At 32.5% G+C, this 25,806-nt stretch overlaps 1 protein-coding gene and 1 long non-coding RNA gene across 2 annotated transcripts in view; one reads left to right on the top strand and one right to left on the bottom strand.

Annotated features, from left to right (window-relative positions):
• LOC128920100 (uncharacterized) overlaps window positions 1-25,806 on the top strand; it is an 81,547-nt gene that overhangs the window by 20,986 nt on the left and 34,755 nt on the right. Inside the window, exon 2 of the long non-coding RNA XR_008470232.1 lies at window positions 16,849-16,882. This is a non-coding gene — a long non-coding RNA (uncharacterized LOC128920100). The remainder of the gene's footprint in view (window positions 1-16,848; window positions 16,883-25,806) is intronic.
• Window positions 1-25,806, bottom strand: part of LOC105216280 (zinc finger protein chinmo) — an 84,114-nt gene that overhangs the window by 6,493 nt on the left and 51,815 nt on the right. The window contains 5 exon segments of the mRNA XM_029042883.2: window positions 148-388; window positions 458-617; window positions 748-1,478; window positions 1,546-1,763; window positions 10,321-11,758. Of these exon segments, the coding sequence (XP_028898716.1) occupies window positions 148-388; window positions 458-617; window positions 748-1,478; window positions 1,546-1,763; window positions 10,321-10,438 (1,468 nt within the window). The 5' untranslated portion in view covers window positions 10,439-11,758.

The following is a 25,806-nucleotide window of genomic DNA, read 5'->3' on the forward strand; positions in this document are numbered from 1 at the left end:
TTATAGAACGCGTGAAAGTATGCTAAATAAATTTTGAAGCTTTCTTTGAGTCACTTAAGTTGTTAGTTGGACTTGAAAATTAAAGTTTTACACTATTTAAGGTTAGGTTAGTGGATTTCTTAAGTAAAGTCTCAATATTCTTATTACCGTCCGCTGTATTGACCATGCCACTGTTTTTATTATTCAATTTCGTCGCATTCCAAACATTCAACATATCCTCGGGCGCTATAGACGTTGCCAAATTGCTCGGCAAACCAGCTTCGACATGCTTAAGATTCTCCAAAAGGGCGGATGGTGTTGTGGATGATGCGTTCGAGGTAGGTGGCTGTGGCGGTGGCGGCGAATAGTTGGAATTTTCCAATTTCACTCGCAGATCTTCGGCTCCATTCTGTCGTAGAAAAGTAAAATATTCATTAAACCTTCATTTGAAATTCATAAAAACCCAAGATGAACTCACATCAATCGATTCGTCGTGCTCGCTTTGGTCATCATCGTTAGCCTCGTGTGTGCTGCCATTGTTTCGTTCCGTTTTCACTGTTCGTTCTAGACTGCCGGATAAATTGCTCGGCACATTGCCATTACCAGGTGTGGCGCCAGGACTGTGATTCTCATAACGGCTGCAAATAGAAGAGTACAAAAAACCTTAAACTCTCAGCTTATTACCGATAGATCCTTAATCCCTACTGTACAATGAAGTCTTACAGCACTTCGGATTTTAACATTTCTTCCTTTTTGCCGCACACTCACCTCGGTGATGTTCGCTCCGATTGCATTGTGTCCGCCTCGGTTGGTGCATTCGACGATGCACTCGACGACGGCCGATGATAGGGCGGTTTGCTGATAGGGCTCGCACATTCCGATGAGGAATTCTTTGAGCCGTCACGTAGCACACTGCCGCGCACCTCATGTTCGGCATACGGACTGCGGAGTACTCGTTTGCGTGGCGGTTCAAATGAAATCGGACGATAGATGGGCGGTACATAGGGTGGTATACCGCCGGCCAGCGCTGCAGCGGTACTACTTTGCATCAGTGAATCGCATTCCTGTTTCAGATTACCACTCGAACTGCTCAAATGGTGCGCAACGCCAGCGCCGCTACCCATACCACCCGAACCACCACCAGCACCACCACATGCTCCACCAGCACCGCTGGCTGTGGCATTACAATGTGCACTACCGGGACCGCTAATAATATTACTGCCGGCGCAACCGTTACCACTACCACCACTGACACTACCGTTACCACTGTTGCTAATGCGTTCCGCCATTGCAGCGGCCATATTGCCACCGATAATGGCACCACTGGGTATGCCACCACCTATACTGCTGACTGCACTGCCGATACCACTGCTGCCAGCACCGCTTAGACTGTTGCGCATGCTGCGTCGGCCGGTGGGCGAGTCGAGTGGCGATGCATCGATGTGTTGTTGTGCCTGTTGTGCGGCCAAACGGCCAGTTTCTGTGGACAGTCCTTTGACCTGTAATCGAGGAGATTTTTAAGAGTTCCATTGGTTCCGTTTTAGTGGAATTTTATTTCTTGCTTACCTGCAGATTTTCCGCAGATTTCAGAAAACTGTTTAGAGCCTCTTGCGACACATGCACTTCACCTTTGTACATAAATTCGAGCAGTGCGGCCATATTGTCGGAGGACGTAGCCTCCAATATGACAACGCATTGTCCATTTGTGGGTGTGCTTTCGAACAATTCGGCGAATTTCTTCGAACATGCGGCCAATATTAATTTATGTGCTTTGAATACGCGACCTGAAAGTCAAAAAAGAAGGGAATTAGATATTTTATAGATCATATAATAATATTAATTAAAAAATAACACAAAAAAATAAAATGTTATAGTTTAGTAGTCCGAAGTTTCGACTGCTTTTAGTTCGAGTTGAAATTGTTTGAACATTTTTTAACAATTATCAAAAAGAATAGTTCAAAATAATACTAAATTTTGTTTCTGACGCCGATCTTTACCTCGTCCTCTCTTTGCCTCTCTTTATATTTCTTAGATTTTGGAATATTATTCTGAACACTGTATCTAACTAACTGTAACTGTATCTTTTTATTTCTTACATTTTGGATAATAATTCTGAAGTATCAAGTAGTCTAGCAGTAATATTCAATTTTAATGATTTTAAAGTCTACAATTAGGCGCTTTAAATATTTCTTTGCCCTTATTGTTTCTATTGTTTACTATTAGGAAGGTTCAGAATATTTATTTCACTCTTGATTTATTGCCAACTTGTTGATCTATATATACTTATGTGATGTCTCAAATATGTGAATGTCTCAAATATGTACATATCGACTTATTACATAAGCATAATAAAAATTCTTAGCATACTTTTTGGCGATACACATATTTAACAATCGAAAGAGTTGCAATCAGTTGAAGAAACTCATAATAACGGTACATATGTACGGATTTATATGTAAAGGATATATTTATATATATATATATATCTAGATATACACATCTGTTCTCTGAGTACACTGAGACTGAACTTCACGTCTTCAGCGACCTTATTTAATGTCGTTTACATTACAAATGTTCGTATATATCGTATATAAATATGTATATAATTATGTAGCATTTGAAAGTGAAATACGGTAAGAGGGCAACCAACCCGACCATGTCGTGAACTAAAGACCTTGAACCCATAAAATCAAGACAAATGCCGACACATCGATGCTTATAAAGTATAAGTACATATGTACGTAATATAAATATTGATGTATATATACATTCATTTCCTTTTATATATATTGATGTATATTTAATTATATACACACATCCTTAAAGATACATAAATATATGGAAATGAAAGTGGGCGTGGAAATGACAAGGTAGTAAAGAAGATAAACACACAGACATATAGAATAATGCAATGAAGCATAATATATAGTATATATAACAGTATATACATATATAGATGAAATATATACATATACATATGTATATGTAAGTCAAAAGAAAGCCAAGCACCCCATCAAATGATTTCCTTAGTCGTGAAAAAGTCAAAAGTGGGTTCGAATAAAGACAGCTGAAGCAGAGCAATAAAGCAACCAGAAGTTAATGTAGTAGAGACTCTTAGTAGTGGGTGGGTGGCTGTTGATAACGCAGTAGAAGACAATAGAAATAGACAAAAAAGTTGATAAAATTGGAAACAGTAGCAGCTGTGACCAAGACAACACCGGCAGATATCTACTTGCTGATTACGGACAAGATGTTGCTAAATACATACTTATATAGATAGATACATATATACAAAAGTATACATTGTGTTGTATATGAAAAGTGCTTCACCGAAGAAAGTTAGGTGGCAGGTGCATAAAGAAGAATCCCTAACTAAGCAGAAATAAATATATTTTCTACTTGTTTCTCTTTCTTATTTTACTTTCTTCACGTTTCTTCGCAAAATGTTTCGTTGTTCCCTTACTTTTGCGACACACTGTAACAATTTCCTATCTATCTTCTCTACATGTTCCATGACACATTATTTATTTGAACTTGATTTCTTTATGGGACACTTGTTGTTGCCCAAATGTGCCAGATAAAATGAAGAAAAACCGCAAAAGTTGAGTGGCAGTTAGACAACACACCTTCACCCCACCACCAACCATGGTACGTGGCTGGTTTTGAGTATTACATGGCAAAACTTCTTACTTAAGGAGTAGAAGATATTGATGTTGACGTTCGACGTTGATGTTGGTGACAACAACCGCAAGTGGGAAGACAAGGAAGAAGTGGTGTAGTAGAGAGAAAAGTAGGAAGATACATACAAACATAAATAAATAGAAGGAGGCAGGGCAGACATGAAATGGTAAAAGTTATGCGTTGTTGAGGTGTGGGGCGTATGATGTATGCGTTGTAACGGTACATATACACTTACAGTTATGTATACTACAAACGTAAGCAGCAATTTGTCTTACTTGCTTTCCACATATAATTTTCTTTTACACTCTTTTGGGAAAATCTTCACCGCTGAGCAGCTGTACACAGTTTCACTCAACTCCTTGTGGTGTGATGAGTTGAGTCAAGTGTGCGTGTGTGTGTAGCGGGGGAGTGAAAACGAATGTGACATGTTACATTTCGTGTTTTTTGAGACTGCTGCAATATTTATTATGGCAGGGTGTACATGTTTAGTTTCTTTGTATATAGTATATATGTCTTTTACTTCACTACAACAACAACAAGTAGGGAAAATTTATTATCAATGCACTTGAGCAGAGTTTGAAAGACAAATAAGTATACAGACGAAGGTGGTTGTTATGTATCTGCGATATATAATGGTACAGTGAAAACAACAACAATAAGAAAGAATAATAATACATATAAATACATGTATGTATGTATGTTGATCTCCACTGCAAGATATAGTTATCTCCACACATCGAATTCTTGGCAAACTCGCTTGCATAACACTTGCGGTTTCTAAAATGCGCACTTCCGTATTGATTTCTTCTCTCTTTCGCATTATATACTAGTTTCATGCATATGCTTTTTAGATAGTATCACAATATACTAATATTTATGTATACATATATAAGCTCGCTCTTCTGCATGCTGATTCACTTTTGATATTTATACTTTTAATTTTATAGTTTCTCCATTGTTGTTAGTGTTTTTTCTAATGCTATAATAACTTGCTTAACGGTAAACAAGAATTGTTTTTTGGTTTTAGAAGCGCAAAAAAACTTGTTTCTGTTAAAAGGGTAGGAAACATGGGGGGTTTAAAAAAATATAAAATGGGCGTGGCTCCGTCCTCTCTATATTTTCATGTGTATAACTCAGAAACTATTAAATTATTATAATAAAATCTTGCAGACACCTGGAAAGGTTTCACACTCAATTTTAATTTTTTTTTTTGCAAATTTTGAGACAATCTAAACTTTATTAATTAATTTTTATACTTTTTTATAAAATTATTTTTATTAATTTAATTATATTTTCATATTGAATCGCAACAAAAAAAATAGTTCCAAAAATTATCAAATCACTTGAATCCCTCCTTGCTTCTTTCTGTTGCTTTGATTACATTTTTGTTTCAATCTCTCTCTGTTTCTTTTTTAATTTAATTTTAATTCGTTCTAATGTTAAATTCCTAATTATTTTTTTACTTTTTTCGCATTTCTAGTATATACATATATTTCTATGCCTTAGCAAATTTTGTAGCCTTCACATTATTAAATGCAACAACAATAAGTGGGTCAATTTGATAATCGACGACGACGACGAAAAAAGTCGTCGGCAAATTCGTGTATTTTTCTCTTTTTGCATAATTTTTGCTTTTTTGATTATTGTTTTTTTTTTATTTTATTTTTTATTTCATTGTATGAGTAAATAACAAAGGCAATAACGCGGTGAGAAGGTAGGGAGGCAGGACTTAAGTGTTGAATAAACAAGTGCGTATGATGTACTCTATATGTATGTCTGATAACATCTGAATATTGAACATCTGAATTTATGTACATGTGTATACTATATAAACCCAAAATTCTAACAAACTATAAATATCTTATATTTATTTGTGTCGAGCAAATCACGAGAGCTGTTTAATCACACCACAACAGCACTGGCGCTGATATAAATATTTAAAAATGTAGATGTGTTCGTAGTATATACATAGGAGGTGTCATATACTTATATTTTTTTGATAAATATTAAGCTTTTTTTTGATTTCGCACTATTATTGCCTATTCTTATCTAGTATATGACTTTTCTATACTCTGTCCTATTCGCAATAGCTTTGACATTAAATAAACTGAAGAAAAAACTGCATTGGTGGATCCTATGCCGAAAGAGTACCCGTATATAATAAAACCCATTTTTTTAATAAAAATAACAGTGAATAAAAGCTCAAAGTTGCTTTGAGTATTCATTCAATTAGTATTAGGGCTATTATTTATACATTTTTTTTTGATAACTAAATTATAAAAATTGATATAATGGTGTTGTGGAAGGTACTATTTTAACAAATTTAATTGTTGTGTGATATACTAAAAAATCCAAAAAAAATTAAAAAAATTTAAAATTAATTTACTAAAAAAAATATTTTATATTTTATTTTTATTTATATATTTTATATTTAAAAAAAAATATTTTATATTTTAAATATTTTTTTATGCCTAAAATTGTCAATAATTATAAATTTCTAGCTTTTATTATGCGTTTAAAACAGTAAATAAATTTTTTTTATAAACAATTTTTTATAAAAAAAATAATATTAAAAAAAATATTTTTAAATCAATATAAAAAATTATTCTAAAATGAAAAAATAAAATTGTATTCCACTCCGCTTTTTTGCCATTTATTTTTCAATAAATATACTTCAACAACACAAACAAATTGCATAATGTTATGCACATAACTATATTTCTAATGACTTTCATACGCTCATATCTCCCATACGGTTATTATCGTCTTTGCCAAAAAACCAGCACATAAAATTTTATTTTCGTTTTATTTGCAAAAATAATCATTTGACACAGTTTTTCGCTGCATTAATAGGAAGACCATAGGCGTAAATAGCTTTTATTGTGTTGATTATTTGCTGCTACGAGGCATATGGTTAGCTTTGTCTGCATGTACATATGTATGTATGTGCTATATTTTTCTCTTCCCGGTTTATTATCATATTATTTTGGCGCCGAGTACTGATAAGATAATTTTGGCTAATTTTAGTCTAAAAAAATATGCCTCTTAATACAATATAGGCAATTATTGTGAATATATGTATATGAATATGTACATATCGATCAGGTCCCCTTTGCCTCACTTTTCAGCCAGCCAAATAATGTACATTTATAATTGATTACTGACTCGTTCAATAACCAAAAGTAAATTCTTAGAAAAAATTTATTTACAATCTTATATTTAGTACTAGTTTAATATAGAGATTAAAAGTTATACTTTTTCGCATTTCAATTTCGCAAATATTAATTTTTTTGCCTAAATATGAGTCATGTGTAGTACTAGAGTAAACTCGCATATGAAATAAGTAAGCCTGTAGATATTGTTTTTGTATTCTCATTTATATATTTGTTCATATTCTAAGCTCACATGCAATCATAATGAAGTGTCCACCAGTCTTTGCAATGCCTTAGGCGCAACAAATGTTCACATTTCGGAAATTAAAAGCTTTTTTTTACAAAAAATATATTAAAATGTACCAGTTTCATGCATTTTATATACATTATTTACAAACACATGAATGCATTGTCCCCCTTCACATATAAAAACCTCTCAACTTAACTTAGAGAACTGAGAATTGAAATACTAAAGAACCTAAGCTTAATTAAAAACTTTTTTTACGATAATCTCTTGATTTTTCAAGGTCTGGCTTTCAGCTGCTGAGGGTGAAATTCAATGTCAATGGCCTTAATGGAATATGTATTGCTAGAAATATTTATCTAAGTATGGGGATTTATGTCTACTATTTGATACAAAAAAATTCTAAAATTTACCGTTATTTATTGCTTAATGACACATTTTTGATATCGGGGACTTTTCATTATTTAATTATTGCAACTTTTGCTTTAGATCAACCATATTGATTCTTCATTAGAATGCTCCTATGAAAAAAATATTGCTTTCTCTTTAAAATAATGATAAGATGGAAACTTTATTTCTCTTTAAAAAGAATAAATAATTAACACTAGAGGTTCATGAGTGAGAAACATTTTCTTTTTTCATTCAAAAATATTTAAAAACCTTTAGACAGGTGACTAATTTCGGAAATACACTATGGATATGTTATGGATATCCGGCACCCATTTGTCGACTAATCCTATTGGATTTAGTGAAGCAAGAAATTAGGAAAAAAACGCATTAAAATGAAGATTAAAGTTGACCTTACTCATATGCTTATATTTTCCAAGTTTTGTCTATAGATTGGGTAACAAGTGTTTAGTGATTTTAGTACTCAAGAGCTCAAAGAGCTTAAGAGCATGTTTGCAGCAAAACATAAACACTAAAAACTAAAAACATACAGACATATTTTTAAAGAAACGCTATAAAAGCAGACACTAATACTAATACAAACATTTCAATGAATATTCCCTCAAACGAAGTTAATCATACACACACATATCTACATATCTACATCCATTGCAAGAAAGACAACGAAAAAGTAATAATAATAATAACAATATTGAAAAAAAAATCAAAATAATAATGTTGGCCTAACCTGACCTCAGACAATATTTAGTTATTGCTTATTTTATTTATACCGTTTGCGTACACCGGTACTCGCCGCCGCAAAACCAACGAAATACCTATAACATTGTTGTTGTTGTTGCTGAATTTGTATCATCTGCTATCAGAAAAAAATTGCAAAAAAAAACACAAAAAAAATACATAAAAATATACCACTAAGTAGCTACGTGTTTGTTCATACACACAAACCCACACACACATACAACTGTTCATATATATTATATTGGCGAAATTGTTTGTTTATGTTTGACAACGTTATTTCTTGGTGTCGTCAATCTCTATTATTCGTACGCCAGAAAAGCAGCTCGTTTAGCAGACGAGCACAGGCCGCGTACGAGTATATTTAATAACCTTCATAAAATTGTAAGCTTCGACAAATGAAATAAACGCGTATGCACGTGATACACACACATACAAACAAACATATATATATAATATAATTTATATATATAAAATGTTGCTTAACACATTTACATATGCACACACATACATTATGTCGGCATACAGTTATTAGTTAGACGGCGGTATTCTGAGAAAATAAATAAAACGTAGCATACCAGCAGGCGCTTAAGAAAATACCATAAATACTTGGGATTTAAAAAGTAAATATAACCTTACAAACGCCAGTATGTTAATGTTACAAGTGTCTAGCGTGTAATGATATCAATGTTGAGTTGTTGCGAAAATCGATGAAGGAAGTGAAATGTATGAAATAAATATGAGCAGCTTCTTAAGAGAGTTGAAGCTTTAAGTTGAGAAAGTGCTACATGTAGGAAGTGAATAGTTGAATAAATTTTGATTTTTATATCATTTTGGTATATATTATAGTCAATTTTGGTATTTTATGAAGAGTTTAAGATATATTTTGACTAATTTGACGTTTAAATTTTTTAAAATATTTTTTTTAATAATCGGACCAAAATATAATGAGACAAAATTGTTAAAAATATAAGTTTTAAATTGAATAACTCTGATTTTCAAATCTTTTTGATTTAATTAAGAAAATTAGATTTAAAAGTTTTAATTTAATAAAAAATAAATAAATTGAGTAAATTAAGTTAAAAAAATTAAATTCGGTAAATTAATTGCAAATATTTTTGATATGATTTTCGGATGTTTCTGACTGAATTAAAATAAAATAAAGCAAAAACAAATTGAGTAAATTAATATTACGTTATGTTAATGTTAATGTCAAAAAAGTTATATAAAAAACGTTAATAAAATCAAATTGAATTAAGCAAATTAAATCGAGTAAATTAAATTTAAATAAATTTAATGATTTTCTCATTTAAATAAAAAAATTAAATTAAATTACAAGAAAAATAATTTAAAAAAAAATAATCAAATTAAAAAAAAATTAAATTAAATTACCAAAAAATTATTAAATTAAAAAAAATATTAGTAAATAAATTGAGCCAATTAAATTTAATAATATTTATGAAAACATCATGAAAAAATAACAAAAATTGAAGCATACTTCACGACGTGAATATTTCTTTGGAGTTAAGCGCCAGTGCGCAATTCTCGACCAACTCAAGAACTACAACTCCTATTTTTAATATTTATTTGCTGTAACGTCACTGCTTTTCCAAACCAGTAAAGGAATGTCGTATATTTTGAGCTTATTTATTAGTTTTGTTGCTGCTTTTAATGGTAATTTGAAAAAAAAGAGCGTGAATTCCGATTGTTTCGGAATGTTTTATATGTATGTATGTATAGCTACGTATCTAATTATATACACTTGTTTGTTTGTTGTGTTTGCTCATTTCTGCTTCGCGAATATTTTTTGCATGTTTGTCGGCATTTTGTTTTGTTTTGTTTGGTTATTTCTTTCCTTTTTCGTCATTCTTCTTTCTCTTTTATATGAATGAATAATAAACTCCACGAAATGTGTGACTCACAATCACAAAGGTGATGAATGAATCCAAAACAAAAAAATCATGGGAAAGAAATTGCTTGGTTCGAAAATTATTTCATTTTAGTTTTATCACTACTATAATATTTTTTTTTGGTAAAAATTAAAAAAAAAAAAGAATTCTTAATTTAAACTTTTTTTTTATTTCAAAACCAATTTATTTAAAAAGTCTTATTCACACTCACCATCACATGATAACGTCACATCCGCCAATACGTCCGATTTGAATAGATTTGAGAATGTTATGGCCAAATTGGACGAATAACTGTTCCATTTCAAACAAAACTGTTGTTGTGGATCCATTTTGTATTATAATTTTAAGTTGTAATTATTAATATTAACGAACAAATCAAATGATGTTTGCTTATGTTGTTGTTGCTGTTGCTTGTTGCAAGCACCCGAAACGCGAAACAATAAAAACTAAGTAATTTAACGCTAAGAACGTAGTTATATCTATGTGTGTATGTAAAAACAGCCAAATAGTTGTTTAACCCCGTAAAATGAGGAGCTAATTGTTGTTGTCCAGCAGCCAAAGCGGCAATTAAGCTTGCCACTAAAATTTCGACACTATTTCCAAAAGTGTTAAGTATGCCGCTGGGCGGGTTCAAGCCATGCGCTTGTTATTTTGTTGACTTTGAGGATATTTGTTATCCCGTTATTTTTTTCTTGCCAAAAATATTTTTTTTTTTTTTACTTTTTTTAGTAGTTGTTTTTGCCTTCCAAAATTTGTTGTTTTCTTTTTTATTTTACTTAACTTTCTTCCGTCACTTTCAAAATTGCCTTAACAGCTGCGCTGCGCTGCGTAAACTCAATGACATACGTAACGTAGCGTAAGTCAGTAACGGCATAGGCTTTAACGGCGTATTACCGTGCCTATTGGTTTTCACGATCGTCACTGTAACCGTTTTTCTAGAATTCGGCTTCGTCGTCGCCGATTTGCTGAGCTTCGTTAATGCTGTTATTGCGTCTAACGTCGTCCTCGCACTCGTAACTCTCGTACGCGCCGCTTGTTGCTTTAACGAAGACTTAACTTCGTCAACTGTCACTGCCACTTGCACTTGCCCTTGCTTTTGCTTTAAATTATTATGCTTCTGCGTCTGCGTTTGCGTTTGTTGTTGTTGCTGTTTTAGTTGTTTTACTGCCACAAAGCAATCCGAATAAATGTTGCCAAAATGAAAATTTCGATACAATTTTTGCTGCATAAAGTCTATGCGTCGTTGTTTGTGTTCTCTGAAGAATTTCTGATAATGCCAAAGGGAATTTTCCAATTTTGTTGATTTTCTGCTTTTAGGCGTTCTTCGCATTTAACTGGCTTGGTAGTGTTGTGCTGTGCTGGCCTGCTAGCTGAGCGCTACACCAAAATGCGCTGCTTGCTGCTGCTGCTGCTCACTGCTCTAAGCCTCTTGAACGCCTCAAACGCGAACGTACTACGCAGTTGCTTTGATTCTACGACACGTGTGTTGCGCCTGCGCAATAGCAAAGGTTATTGTTGTCGCTGTAATCCACCCTTTGCTACTCTCCTTTGTCCTTTGAGCTGCTCGCACACACTCACGTGGTCTTAATGACGCGTCGTCCTATTTTTATCGTCGAGTTCGATTCGTTCGAAACGCACACGGCGAAAAGCTGCAATGAAAATGAAACGTAAAAACTCATTAATGCAAATTGAAAGCATAAAATTCATTTTCATATGAGCATTGTGTGAAACGCATAGACTGCTTAGTGTGTTTGCCAAGCAGGCGAGAGTCAATTAGAAAAGTGCATTTTCCGAAAAAAAAAAATTACTGCGAAGTTGCTAAAGTGATTTAGTTTGAAGTGTTGGGAGGGTTTGAGAAATATTTTTCGGAAATTTTTAGAATCTCCAAAGAATTATATTATTCTTTCATTAGTAACACAAGCTGGCCCACACAGGTCGGTGGGTTTCTAAGGCTCTATATTTCATTCAGTATTAAATGGAGATTTTTCTGTGAAATTAGGGCCTAATAAACGCCTTCTAAAATGGATTAATGAGCCTTTGAAAACCTGGGAAAAGTATTTTAGATATTTCTATCACTTATGCTTTGAAGATGTTTCGTATTTCCAGCGCTTTTATAATACATTCCTTTCCAGGTGATTGCCTAGTCTAATAAAAGTGTTTTTTAAGTTAAATTGTTCTATTTAATATGATCTGACAACCGATAATTGAGAAAATCAATATTTTTTTCTATATTTATTAATTGAGACAATTTACTTTACTAATTGACTAAATTAGCTGTCTGAAAGGATTGTAAGGACATTTGAATCAATTTGACGGGTATCGATTCATGGGAAAATACTAAATTTTATTTACTAATTGACTAAATTATCTTTATGAAATACCTGTTGTGACATTACAATAATTTTAGTGGGAATCTATTCATTAAAAGGTACTACTTTGTATTAAATGAGGAAATTTACGAATTGATTAAATTAGCATGGGGAAATACTATTTTTTATTTACTAATTGACTAAAATAGCTGTCTGAAAGTCCTGTTGTGACATAACAATCATTTAAAATCTATCCATTAAAAAGTACTAGTTTGCATTAAATGAGGGAATTTACTAATTGACTAAAATAGCTTATGATAACAATCAATTTAATGGGAATCGATTAACATAAAAATACAAATTTTTATTAATTGAGTAAATTTATTAATTGACTTAATGAGCTGTCTGATTCAATTAACTAATCAAGAATCACCATTTCTTTATTAATTTAGACTATGAAATGAAAATAATATGGTCATTCTAATTCTGTATTTTAAGATTATTTCCCTCTCAACACAAAAAAACTTTCTTCGGAGCTATAGGCGAAACATAATCTCTTTAGTCTCTTCTCTCTCTTCATCAGATCACACATAGTTTTATTGCCTGATAATTGTATTTTATGCAGAATTTGACAAAACAATAACAAAATCAATATCTTTAGTTATTTTGGTTGAATGCAATCTGAGGTCAGTGCTGATGACTCGGGATTCCAAGAAACACTCACAGCTAATGCATATGAGAGCATACATGAACACATAAATTTGTCTGTCTACATTGTCTATAAACGCAATTTGCATGTTTATTTAATAAATTCTGAAACTGCATAAATATGTATTTGTTTAGATTTATTTGTATTGACTGCTGATGCCGGTGCTGGTGCTGGTGCGGTGACAAAGTGTTGAAATAATAAAATTTGAGATTTCATGCCATCGCCGTGGCCGCGCATTTAACTTAAACTCGTTAAACAACAATAAATGGCGGCAAATTTGAAGTATTTCATATGATTTATAGGGAGAATGGCGTTGGCAAACAATTAAAGTGAATTCATGAATTTATGCTTCGCGCGCTTATTTTTTTGGATTTTTTATTCAGCTTCGCATTGCAGTGATGCCATGCAAGAAGCGCTGTTTGTCTTTTTGCTGCCGTTTGGTTACTATTATTTATATTTGTTTGTTGTTCATTGCTTGATTTTTGGATTTATTTACGTTTAATGCTTGTGTTGACATTTGGCATCACTTGCAGCAGATGATGAAATTAATATTTTTCAAATGAGAGAGTAAGAGTAGTGCAACTATTGCAAATATATATAAATAAATGTTTATTATATGTACATACATATATACGACTTTATAATTATTTTTAATAAATAAATTTAATTATATTCAAAAACAACAACAAAAATATATTTATTAATAGATACAAAGGATCAACTGGTTATGTGCTCAAAACTAGTTATAAATGAAAACTGCTAAAATTGTCTGTCTTGCTATTTTTAAATTTTTGCATTCTTTATATATTTAGATTTATATATGAGTATTTATGTATTTATTTGCTAAAAATATATCATTTATTTGAAACTGATTTCGAGAATATTAATTAGGTGAGACATACTACATAAATAGTAAAACTCCAAACGTAAAAGTTATTCTACTGACTAATAAAATAAATTTAATATTTTCTATTACGGTTTAATCGAGCTTTTGGAAACGTTGGACGGGTATTTTGGAGATATCTATCACCTTTGCCTTGGAACTTCTCAATTTGATAATTCATTAAATTAAAAATGATTTGCTTATTGATTAAATTACCATAATTTGCTAGTTTACTAAATTAAAAATTATTTACTAATTGACTAAATTTATACTATTTGCTAATTGACTAAATTAGTTGTCTGAAAAGCCTATCATAACATAAGTGATTATAATTAATTTATACCTAATTAATTAATTATATAAATTATAATTTTAAAAATACATTTTTTTTTAATATTTTTGTAATATATAATATACGTATATCATAAATTCATCAAAAATTTTCTTTAAATATCACTCAAGTAACAAATTCGCCAATTTCATCAAAGCAATAATTATTTCAAAAAAATTAATTTCCTCCCAAACCCCCTGTATACGAGTAGAAACTCTCCACTTTATATCACATATCACATTGCACATCACAGCATCACAGCATAAAAACTGCAACAACTTCCAATCCGATACACCGCATTCGACTGACTTCACTTTGGTACACACACCCAAGCGCATTTGATATTGTACGAATTTGAGAATTTGCTTTCTAATGATTGAACAAATTCGCGGAAACGCATCCGCAACTAAATGCCACTCGCCCCCTGCAAGCGTACCGCAAATCCAAACTTCTTTGAATTCAACTTCAGTTTTCAGTTTCAACAGCGATGAAGCGCAAGCGTCATCGAAACCGCTTGCTTGCACAGGTATGCAACATCGCATAAAAACAAAAACAATAACAACAGCGCTAGCAATAAAAGCAACAGTAAAAAGCATTTGAATGGAGTCACCTGCAATTTCCTGGAATTGCGGCGCGATGGAGCATAGAGCATGGCAGCAACAGCAACAGCATCAGATAGATGCGTGTGGTGCCCCAAAAGAAGATACAAACAACAACAAAAATAAGTTAGGTTGCTGCAAAAAATATTGTCAAGGTTAAAGCGCAACGCAAGCAATTTAAATTAAGCCGCACAGCATTAGCCAATAGCCAATAGCAGTTATACAACAACAACAACAGTTGCTTTTTGCCGCCAAAGTCGACGCGTTGTTGTTGTTGTTAACTGATGCTGCTGCTGCTGTGAATGCAACTGCTGTTCGGCCACACTTTTTCTACAGCCAAATATATTTTTTTTGGTTTTGTTGTTGTATCTTAAGGTTTTTTGTTTGATTTGAGTCTTCTCTTCGGTGTCTTCAGTTTGTTGCGGCGGCTTTTTGTTTAGATCCACACGCTGCGCTTCTCCTCCACTCTTCAGTTCTTCTTATTTTTAAATGCGCTCAACGACTCAAGGCGTTTCCAGGAATTAAACCGAATATCTACTAGAGCTTGCTTGCGTTTTTTTTCTGTGGGTTTTCAGTTTCAATATGTTGCCGCAGCAAATGCGCTCGATTAGTTGCTAATAAATTTTGCACACGGAAATGCCTAATACGTAGATACATATGTATATATGTTTTTGTTTGGCCCCCAGTATGTGGTGGGCTGCACTGAAGGCTTTGCTAGCTTGCTGTGTGCAATTTGTCAGTAATAAATTTTAGTATCTCCAACAGATAGAATTACATTCAAATATTTGGAAGCGTTGCCTAATTGGTAGTTGGGGGTATAGTGGAAGAGATGCATACAAAATTTAGTGAAATCCCCAGGAAAAAAACTTAGAAAAGAGACATTTTACTATTTTTTTACTTTTTTTTTTTTATTTTCTAATTTTTTTGTTTGTATTTTTTAAGTAAAAATTTATTATTTTTATATATTTATTAATTATTTTAACATGTTGTCAATTTTATTTTATTTTATTATGACTTTTATCGTCGATTAAGGAGCTCATTGAAACAAGAGCACCAAACCTCAATGCGTATTTCAAAATATATTTATAGCGTAAAATAAAGTCACGACTTCTAAAGTAGGGTGCGCATGCAAATGTACATACTTGTATATATGTATAATATGTATATATACATCTTTCATTCATTCAAAGAAACTTTATTATTGTTAGATAATATTTTACATATATTTTTTGTCGTTCCTTCACGCATACACCTCTCGAAAAGGGTCATCTTCACTATTTTCTCACCCCAATTCCAAGACATAACCTCATTTTCGCGACGCTGTCTTATTGTCTGTATTGTATATATTACTTATGCACCCATAGATCACTAGTTTTTCTTTGTGTATTTTTCTATGCTGTCCTTTCTATGTAATCACCTGGCTGTAAAGCAACAACTACGCAGTGGAATGTCTAGTTGCAACACCCTGTTGCTTTTAGCATATAAGTATTACAAATAAAGCATATGAAAGGATAGTAAACACACCTGAATTCTGAAGAAGTGCGCAGAAAGCTTTTCATGACATGCCATTACGATTATTGTTTGGTTAAGTCTTGTTCTATTTTTGTTTTTTATTTTTTTTTTTTTTTGCTTTTGTAAATATGAATTCCTTAACAGGGTTGTAATGTTAAACTACTTGCTTTTGTAGAACAAAGAGTACAGATAACCTCATTTAGAAGCTTCAATGAGCAATGTCTCTTATAAAAAGATATAATTGCGTATCAGGTTGGTAAGATAGTAGTGAAAAGCTATAGCTGGTCCATAAAAGTGACTTTATAGTATTATGATTAATTTTTTGTAACATTAATACATTTTTTTAAATTTATTTATATCCACATATAATATTTTATTTTATTTTTTATTTTGCAGTGCGACGTAAGCGTTAACAATTGAATATCATTCGGTAAGTCAGTATTAAATTTTATATCAAATTAAAATAAATTAATTTTACCGCTCTGAAAACTAATTTGAATAGTTAGTGCGTCTATATGATGTTTTTATATTCATATCCATATTTACCACATCTGTCCATATATCATATATACTAAATACCAAATAATCCATTATGAAATATATATTACCATAATGGTTGTAGCCCGGTTAAAAAAAAGTGAAATTGGCTACGCATTAACATACTATTACTACTATACTTTGTTATAGAGTACGAATAGCATACATATCGGTTTAATAGTATCAGATATCGCCACATTCTATATGATAATACAACTAACTTCATAAGCGGAATAACTTAAAGGATTCTCACTTTCTCAAGTAAATTCGGTATATTATTTTCTAATTCTAATTCTTCTTAAGCAGAATGCAAAGGTATGCTCACTTTTTGTTTAATTACATACATACTTCCATGCAATGATTATTCGCCTAAAATTAGGCAATGCATAATTGCGAAAAGGCTCTAACTTGCACATTATTTATTGATAAAATGCATGTTTAACATATTTTTCCTATTCTGAGCGGTTTAAACCTATCTTTAAAATGGTTATTCAATATCAGCCTAAAAGTAGGCAGTGCTTGTGTCAAGAAAAATAGTCTTAATGAATGAAAAGAATGCGTAGTATTAGGCGCATTATGAAATTAATATTTAATTAATTTCTTTTAATTATTTTTATTAAATGTATTTTTTTTTTGTAAAATAGTAAATTTAAAAAATTTTTAATATAAAATATAATCAAATGTTATAAAGGAAATTATTTATAACACTTTTATGAAAGTTTTTATGGCTCTACGGTTTTGAATTTTCTCATTTCTTGTTTTATAAGTTAGTTTCCCCTTAAATTTAAAACTTTTTTGTAAGAATGTCTGCATCCATGTGCCAAACAACTGTGAAGAATCATAAATTTAAACTGAAAATTGCTCATTTGCGCTTTCAACGCGCCACAAAAAGCAGTAGCAGCAGCATTAGCAACGAAAATGTGACAATTTCTTATTCACCTCCGCTGACATTCGTTTTTTTTTTGTTTTTATTTTTTTGCGCTTATCACATATTTTTGAGCATTTTTATGTGCACAACACATCAGGGAATGCATTGTCACGACAATTGTGCCACTTAGTAAATATGTAGCGATGTGGAAATATGTATATATAAGGATGTGTGTCTAAAAAAATAAAAAAATAAGAAAAGCTGGGTTTGAGAATCGCAAAAATATATATTTTACTATATATAAATAAATATGTATGTGTGTTAGTTGCCATGCAACACCTTGAGTATTGCTTAGAGTAGCAGAATTGTTTATAGAACTCAAGTCAACGGAAAAACATCTACGCGCAAAAGGTTTCGCAAAAAAACCGCAAAACACATTGCATTGCAAGTGTGTCACCACCCACAGCGAGAGCCTTGAAAAGGAAATACAACTTTTACTTTCGGCTACGAAAAGATTTCTAAGAAAGCAATTTCTATGTAAATATGTATTTAACGGTACATATACATACATATATACGATAAGTGCGATGTTGCTGTGTGCCGCTCCTATCAAAAGCATACACAGTAGAGTAGGCGTGGCAGAAGGTATTCAATTGTGGGGGGGGAAACTTTGAGCGAAACACTTTTCAAATGCTTGACAGCGCCGCACAGTACATTTCTTACAAACACATTTTGTTGCCACACATTTTCTTTCTTGCTATTTTCACTTGCAGCTGCTGCTACTGCTGCTGTTTAACTTTCACTACACGCGTTGCACGCGGCCGGCGACACGGCAAATTGACAGCAGTGAAAATTTCGCTGTGACAGTGACAGGCTGTCAGGAGATTGGGTGGAGTGAGAGAGATGGGGAGAGAGTGTAGAGAAGGAGTGGGTGGCATGGTCACCACAACTAAGCGTCGCCACAAAAGACGAAGCGCGTGCATGCAGCGTCTAGGGATTTGCGGTAGCAGCAACAACACACACACACTCATGCACACGCACAACTACTAAACTGATAGTATGTATGTACATAGATACATTTTCCAGCGAAAAACTTTTCATACCTTCCAATTGCAATTCGTGGATACAGAATTTTCATGCCACAATGCACAAGTAGCGCAAAACGTAGCGACATCTAGTGGCAAGTGCGTGCTGGAGAAGGTGGTTGTGTTTCTTTTTTTTTGTTTTTGTGCTAGCTAACGCAGTGAAGCTGTGTATCCTGCCGGATGCTCGTGAGCTCTCACACTCCATACACTCTGCATAGGTGTATGCGGGTACTGTAGAAGAGTGGTGGCGCTGCAGGTAGAGCGCGAGTGTTGTGGCATGATGTTAAATTTATAAACTTTTTTCCATCGAAAGTTCTACGGCTACTGCTGCTGCTGCATTAAATTTGTTGTAGATAAACGAAAGTGAATTCAAAGTTTTAAGTTGGCAGCGAACTTTTCAAGAACGAATTGCTTTGCGTGTTGTCAGCACGTTGTTGTTGTTGAACTTATTTTGAGCAAACATTTAGTTCTAAGCAGTTTGTTGGTTGGCAAGAGATTGTTAGTAGTAATTTTCCCACTTTGTTGTTGTTGTTGTCATCTCATAATATTATATATATAATATATATATTGAAAGTGAAAGCAAGGAAAAGTAGTTGCTGGTCCTGCTTACTTGCTAAAAGTTTTTCAGATGAGTAAGCAATACAAAAACAAACACTTTGCCGTGCGTTTAAATCTTTATGGCTTCATTAAGTATTTAGTTTGGCTTTTGTAGAATTCTCGATTATTGAAAAAAAATTCCAATGGTGCGCAGTCTTCACAGTGTATTTTCAAGTATTTATTAAGTCTTCTTATAATGTTTGGAATGCTACTAAGTGCTCTTTTCGTATAAATGTAATGCACTTTTAGGCGTTTTTCAATGATATATGAAGTGGCATATTAACTTTAAAATTTAATATGAAGCAATTAATATTATAAAAATTTATTCTAAAAGATAAAAATATATAAAAAATAAAAATAGTAAAAAGTATATAAAAAATATAAAAAATAAAAAAAGTAAAAAGTATATAAAAAAATATAAAAAATAAAAAATATATAAAAAAATTAAAAAAAAAATAAAAATTATAAATAGTAAAAATTATACAATAATAAAAATTAAAAAAAAAAAAATAATAGTTAAAAAATTATTATAAGAAAAAATATTGAACAATATAAAGGTATTTTACAAAAAAATTTAAAAAAATTAAACAAATTGTATTTAACAAAATTATTATATAACAATTTTATTTTAAAAAAATTATTATTTAACTTTTATTATAAAAGATTCTGACCAGCTAAACTAGTATATTTTGAAGATTAAATGAGATCTTTTGTGATTTTATTTGAAAGAATAATACTTTAAAATCGTTTAACTCAATACTTTTTCTTAATCATTTTTTTACGTTTTGTGATTTTTAGTTACATACAAAATTATATACGTAGAAAGTTAATATGAGGTCAACCAACTCTCATTGCATGCGTACAAAAAAGCAACAACCCCAAGCTATGATGTGCACTATATTCATATTTTTCACTGGCGTGTAAATTTCGAATGCAGTCATTAGCCACCACCAAACAAAGAACATACAAATATACATACATACATACAAACGAATACTAAATATCAACTGCATTAGCAACTAACTCTCTTTTAAACCACAACTACAACTATGAATGACTTGTAAATTACATACAGATATCATTAATAAAAAATCTCAAAGTTGTACCACAACTACAACAACAACAACACAAGCGCGCTTAACTGCTTAATATTCCCCAAGTCATGTGCAACGAAGTGCGAAGTCGAAAATACTCGTGTTTGTTAAAAAATCTAAACATTTGACTAGCATAACAAGACGTACCTAGATTCATACATATACAAATGCACATGAGAAACAACGGTAAAAGAATATACAAACTATGTATGTAAATGGCAGCCACAAACTACAAAAAAATCAGAAGCGTACAAATGCACGTCGTCCCAGCGATGACATGCATTTTGAAACACAAATCTAACTCAACCGGATGATGTACTGACTTGACTTGTCTCAGAAATTTTAGGCTGAAAATTAGTCACTAGTATCAAGTGTATGTATGTGTATAATAAAATTAGTTGTTTATATAGTTTAATTAACGATGAGAAGAAGTGCGGAGGCACAGAGCTGGAAGAGAAAAAGACACGATTATGCAGTCGTTTCTCACACGCGTACACGCATTTTGTTGTAAATACATATAGAAATGTATGCAACCACTTGTGGTGACGCGCTGCTGTGCTTTGATCGGAACCTTGACTCTTTCTTCTTGTCGCAGTCACGTTCATAATTACCCTCAATTATATGCGTGGTATCGTGTAAACACTTCCAAATTATTTGTGGGTTAATTTTTCTATTTTGAACATATTTTTGGTTAATAATTTCTTCGCCTGCATTATTTTGTTAAGAAAAATTGTTAGTCAAAGTTGTATAACAATACGAATGTTAAGATTTTATATCTCAAAAACATTTTCTTATCGAATTAGCGCTCCCTCTTTCTTTTTTTAAACTTTTCCAGAAACCTTAATCTTCCTTTAGTTCTGTTATTGAAATTTTAAATAATTGTATTTATTTCAATTTTTTTTAATTGTTATATTATTTTTTTTTAATTATTTCTTCTAATTATTTTATTTTTTTTTTTTTTAATTATTATTTTTAATTATTTTATTTTAATTATTTTTTTATTATTTATTTATTTTTTTTTTTAATTTATTTATTATTATTTTTTTATTCATTTATTTATATTTTATTTATTTATTAATTTTTTTTTAATTTTTATTTATTTTTTATTTCATTTATTTTTGATATTCTATAATTCTAAAATAATTTCTTTCAAATTTCAATATTTAAACGATTACTTAAATCTCATTACAAAACTGAAGAGAAATAAATTACAAAATCATCTCATCATCTTGAAAATATTACTTCAACCTTTATCCAATAATAATAGCTGCAACATTTTCATAATAATTATGCTGTTATTATGAAAATGTTGATTAAATAACTGCATTTGTAAGTTTACCATACGTCTCCGAGACTTAGAAACAACAAATGGTACAGCGTATGTGCTGTAACACAAGCCAACTGGCATTATGCACGAAGGCATATGCTCGCAAAGACACACCCACCAACTACACACAACACACTCCCACAATAACTGTAGCGCTCTGCCGATGACAGCGCACATCAAACGTTTTCGCGGCATAACATTAGTACTTTCTTATGCTACGCGCTATAATACCTTCTATAACACACACAAAGCTTATATCACTTGCATTTTTTTAAATGACATACCTTCTTAAAATATATATAACAACAACAATAAGTACAAATATCATTTTCATAATTCTCATAATGCTGCATGCTCATACTCAGCGCTAGTAAAATAATATTTTTGTTTAAGTAATATTCTTGCATTATTATTGTTTGTTGTTGCACATCTAATCAAGCGTATACTTCTAACACTCATACTCCTCTATTGTGTTTCAATACTTTATCGTAAAATTGTCATTGCTATTTTTATTTGGTCTCACATTGTTTTCCTTTCTAATCTCTGTCTTTTTTATGCAATGTCACTTTGATGTTGTTGCTGTTGTTGTTAATGCGCGCCGCAGGGTTTTCAAGCCAAGCTTTTTTTTCCATTCAACGAGTTATATCCTACTGTGATTATGGCCACAAATTTCGCAAGGCCCTGTTACACATACTTACATGCATATATCAAAGTAAATGACTGCAGCTGACATATTGCATGTTGCTGGCAACAATGTTGACGGCTATTGCAGCACATCTGTGCTTATTATTATTATTATTACAAGTACCATAAAGAATTGTATGTAATAGCGCATGTTGTCATTTGTTATGCACAAAATATATTTATTTATAAATCATTCGAACAGTTGTTTTGCACATTTGTCAAATGATGCAATGCGCTCTCACTCTTTCGCTCTTTGTCTATCGCTCGCGTTTTCGTTGTAAATTTAGTATGTCAATGCAATGCAATATGGCGTGTGGGCGTGTTGTGTTGTGTTTCGCATATAATATGTTGAAGGATTATGTGTTAGCAGGAGGCTGGTTTCGATTTGATGAAGACAGGTGGCTTGTATAACTTAAGACGTTATGTCAATATGCATTTGTTGTTAACCTTGAACATCTGCAAATGGCTTTTATTTGGTATGGAATGAGTTTGCGAAGATTTATTAGAAATTTAGAAGTTGTTTTGCTGTAGATTTTGGTTATATTACAGGCGAAATTAATGCACAAACCTTTAAAAAATATTTTTTGGAAATTTTTAGAACATTTTATAAATGAAATTGGACAAATAGAATTCGGAGAATAAGGAAATATTCGATTAATATTCTAGCATTTAGCTTAAATATTTTTTTATTCCCCAAAAAGTTGTGAATCGTCTGAATTTGTCTAACTGTAGATTATATTATTCAGGTAGCTTTAGTAAGATTATAAGTTCTTAAGCTTATACTCAAGTCTCAAACGACGATAAATTTGTTAAATATGGTAAATAAATATAGTATTATATAACACATGAAAAAATTAGTTAATAATCCAAGGCATAAAGAGCTACAAATGAGCTCCCTGGTCTTCAGCTCGAGCTTATTCATAGCATTGTGAGAAAAACTTTATAAAATATGTAAATTTTAGTATTACTACCTCAATAAGATCAAAATAGATCATATTTCTCACGAGAGAAGTTGAAGGTGGATCGAGTTCTAAAGATTTAAGTTTCAAATTGAGACATCGAGACGTAATGAATTCAATAGACCAATAGACAAAGTGAACTAAAGGTGTTCGAAAAAGTGGAATTGGGACACAACCAATGATTATTTTACGACCCACCTGTTAGGAGTTAGGATCCCAATTCGTAAACATATTTCAAAAAAATGTTGAAAACTCAAGAAAGTGAAAGTATTTTGAAAGTGATTTGAAGGAGTTCTATGTATGTAGAGAAGACGAGATTAAATACTATATTCCTAATCACATAATTTGTGAAGAAATCTGGAGAACTAAATAGATCTCACTATATATTTCTGTTATCGGTATAAAATCGCAGAAAACTCCAATCATAACCGAGGTTCAGTGTCGAAAAATCTCCAAGGTGATTTGAGATGTCGGCGATTTTATATTCATAGATATCAGAAATAAAAAAGACTTTTCATAAAAAAATATTCTCAGTTTTTTAAAGAATTAAAGATATAGTATTCTACACGTACATACATACAAACATGCGTCCACATATAAATTAAAAACGTGAATTGTTCAACTATGACGGATGAATTTTTCCAGGTATTTAGTATACCATACCGTTATTTTGCACGCTGAACGACGTGGCTATTGTATAGTGTGTGTGTGTGTGTGTGTGCGACTTGGTGCTTATCAGTGCGACAGTCGACAGCAATGTGGCGAGAAACATGTCAACCTGTGCCGCCAGGATGTCAGCTTGGGCCGCTAGCTAAGGCTAGCCAGCAGCAATTGTGCGCCAGCACCTCTCCCACTACCTTTCTCTAACCAGAAACTGCCACAAAGAAGACCATATAGCATTTTAACCTACGCAAACTCACATCACCGAAGCTATGAAGGCGTGCAATGCGTTGTCAGCGAAAATTAAAAAGCAGATATGCATGCCACACATACACACGACAGTAACAGCAACACCAATAACAACAAATTTATAACAATAACACTGCAAGCGCAAGTGCAGAAAAAAATGAATGAATGAGAGAAAAAATAAATTAGAAAAAGCAAAAATCAAACAAATTCAAATTCTAACAACAACAACATACACAGAGGGAAGCAACCGTTGATGGCAGCGGTTGAATGGCTGTTTAGTCGTTGGAACGTTAGAACGTTGCGTCGTTATTGTATTTTGGCTGTTGCTGATGGTCGTTGGACCAAGGCTCACACACAGCAGAATGAAAAAATAATAATAGTACACATAATAACGGTATACAACAGCTGGCTGACAGTGACGTTGTTAGCGACAATGAATACTGAACGCGATACAAGTGGAGAGTAGGGCTGACCATGGACCATGGCACAGTGGCGGAGAGGCAGTGAAAGTGGTAGAACGAGGCGGAGAGGACTAACTCTGAACGCACAGGAAGTATCGAACAGCCGGTTAGCAGTCATACCAAAGTGTGGCTGACGGCAGGCAATGAATGAGGATGAGTTGCTGTGGCACGAATGTGCGACTATTCGCAGGAAAATGTCACTGCCGCACAACATTTACATACACACAACACATTAAATTCGCACAGCTATTCAGCCATGCGTTTTGACCGAACTGAATTGAACTGACAAAATAGTCGGGAATCAGAGAAAGAGAAACAACAAGGCAGAGTCAATGGCTCCCCAACTGCGCCACAAACTTTGAACCTTGCCCAACCCTCCTATAACCCGCTAACCTCCCACTGTAATGAACGCGCTTGGACGCATGTATCATTGATGAATGCGCCGCCGATAACAAATCTCAATCAAATGTCAAAAAGGTAACAGACATGCTGTAATGCTACACAATTTTCACAGCAGCGGCACAGCTCAGGGAGAAAAAAACAACAAACCAAACAACAAGTACGAGGAGGCCAACAGTCTAGTCTCTACGTAAAATGAAATTGTTTTTCGGAAAAAGGCCGGCCGTTATCGTTGCGAAAGTTACGCAAAATCGCACAACGCGCAGACACACACACACCAACAAACACACAAAGCAAGTAGTAGATGCATGTAACGGTTTGTGGGCGTGCTTTGTATTTGTTTGAAATTGACAGTTGAAATTGTTATTTCGAGTTTTACCTGTCAGAAACTCGAGAGAAGGGTGTGAGCTGGTGGTGCAGAAAACAAAAAACAT

The sequence above is a fragment of the Zeugodacus cucurbitae genome, chromosome 3 (genome assembly GCF_028554725.1).
Source record: "Zeugodacus cucurbitae isolate PBARC_wt_2022May chromosome 3, idZeuCucr1.2, whole genome shotgun sequence".
Classification (NCBI taxonomy): domain Eukaryota; kingdom Metazoa; phylum Arthropoda; class Insecta; order Diptera; family Tephritidae; genus Zeugodacus; species Zeugodacus cucurbitae.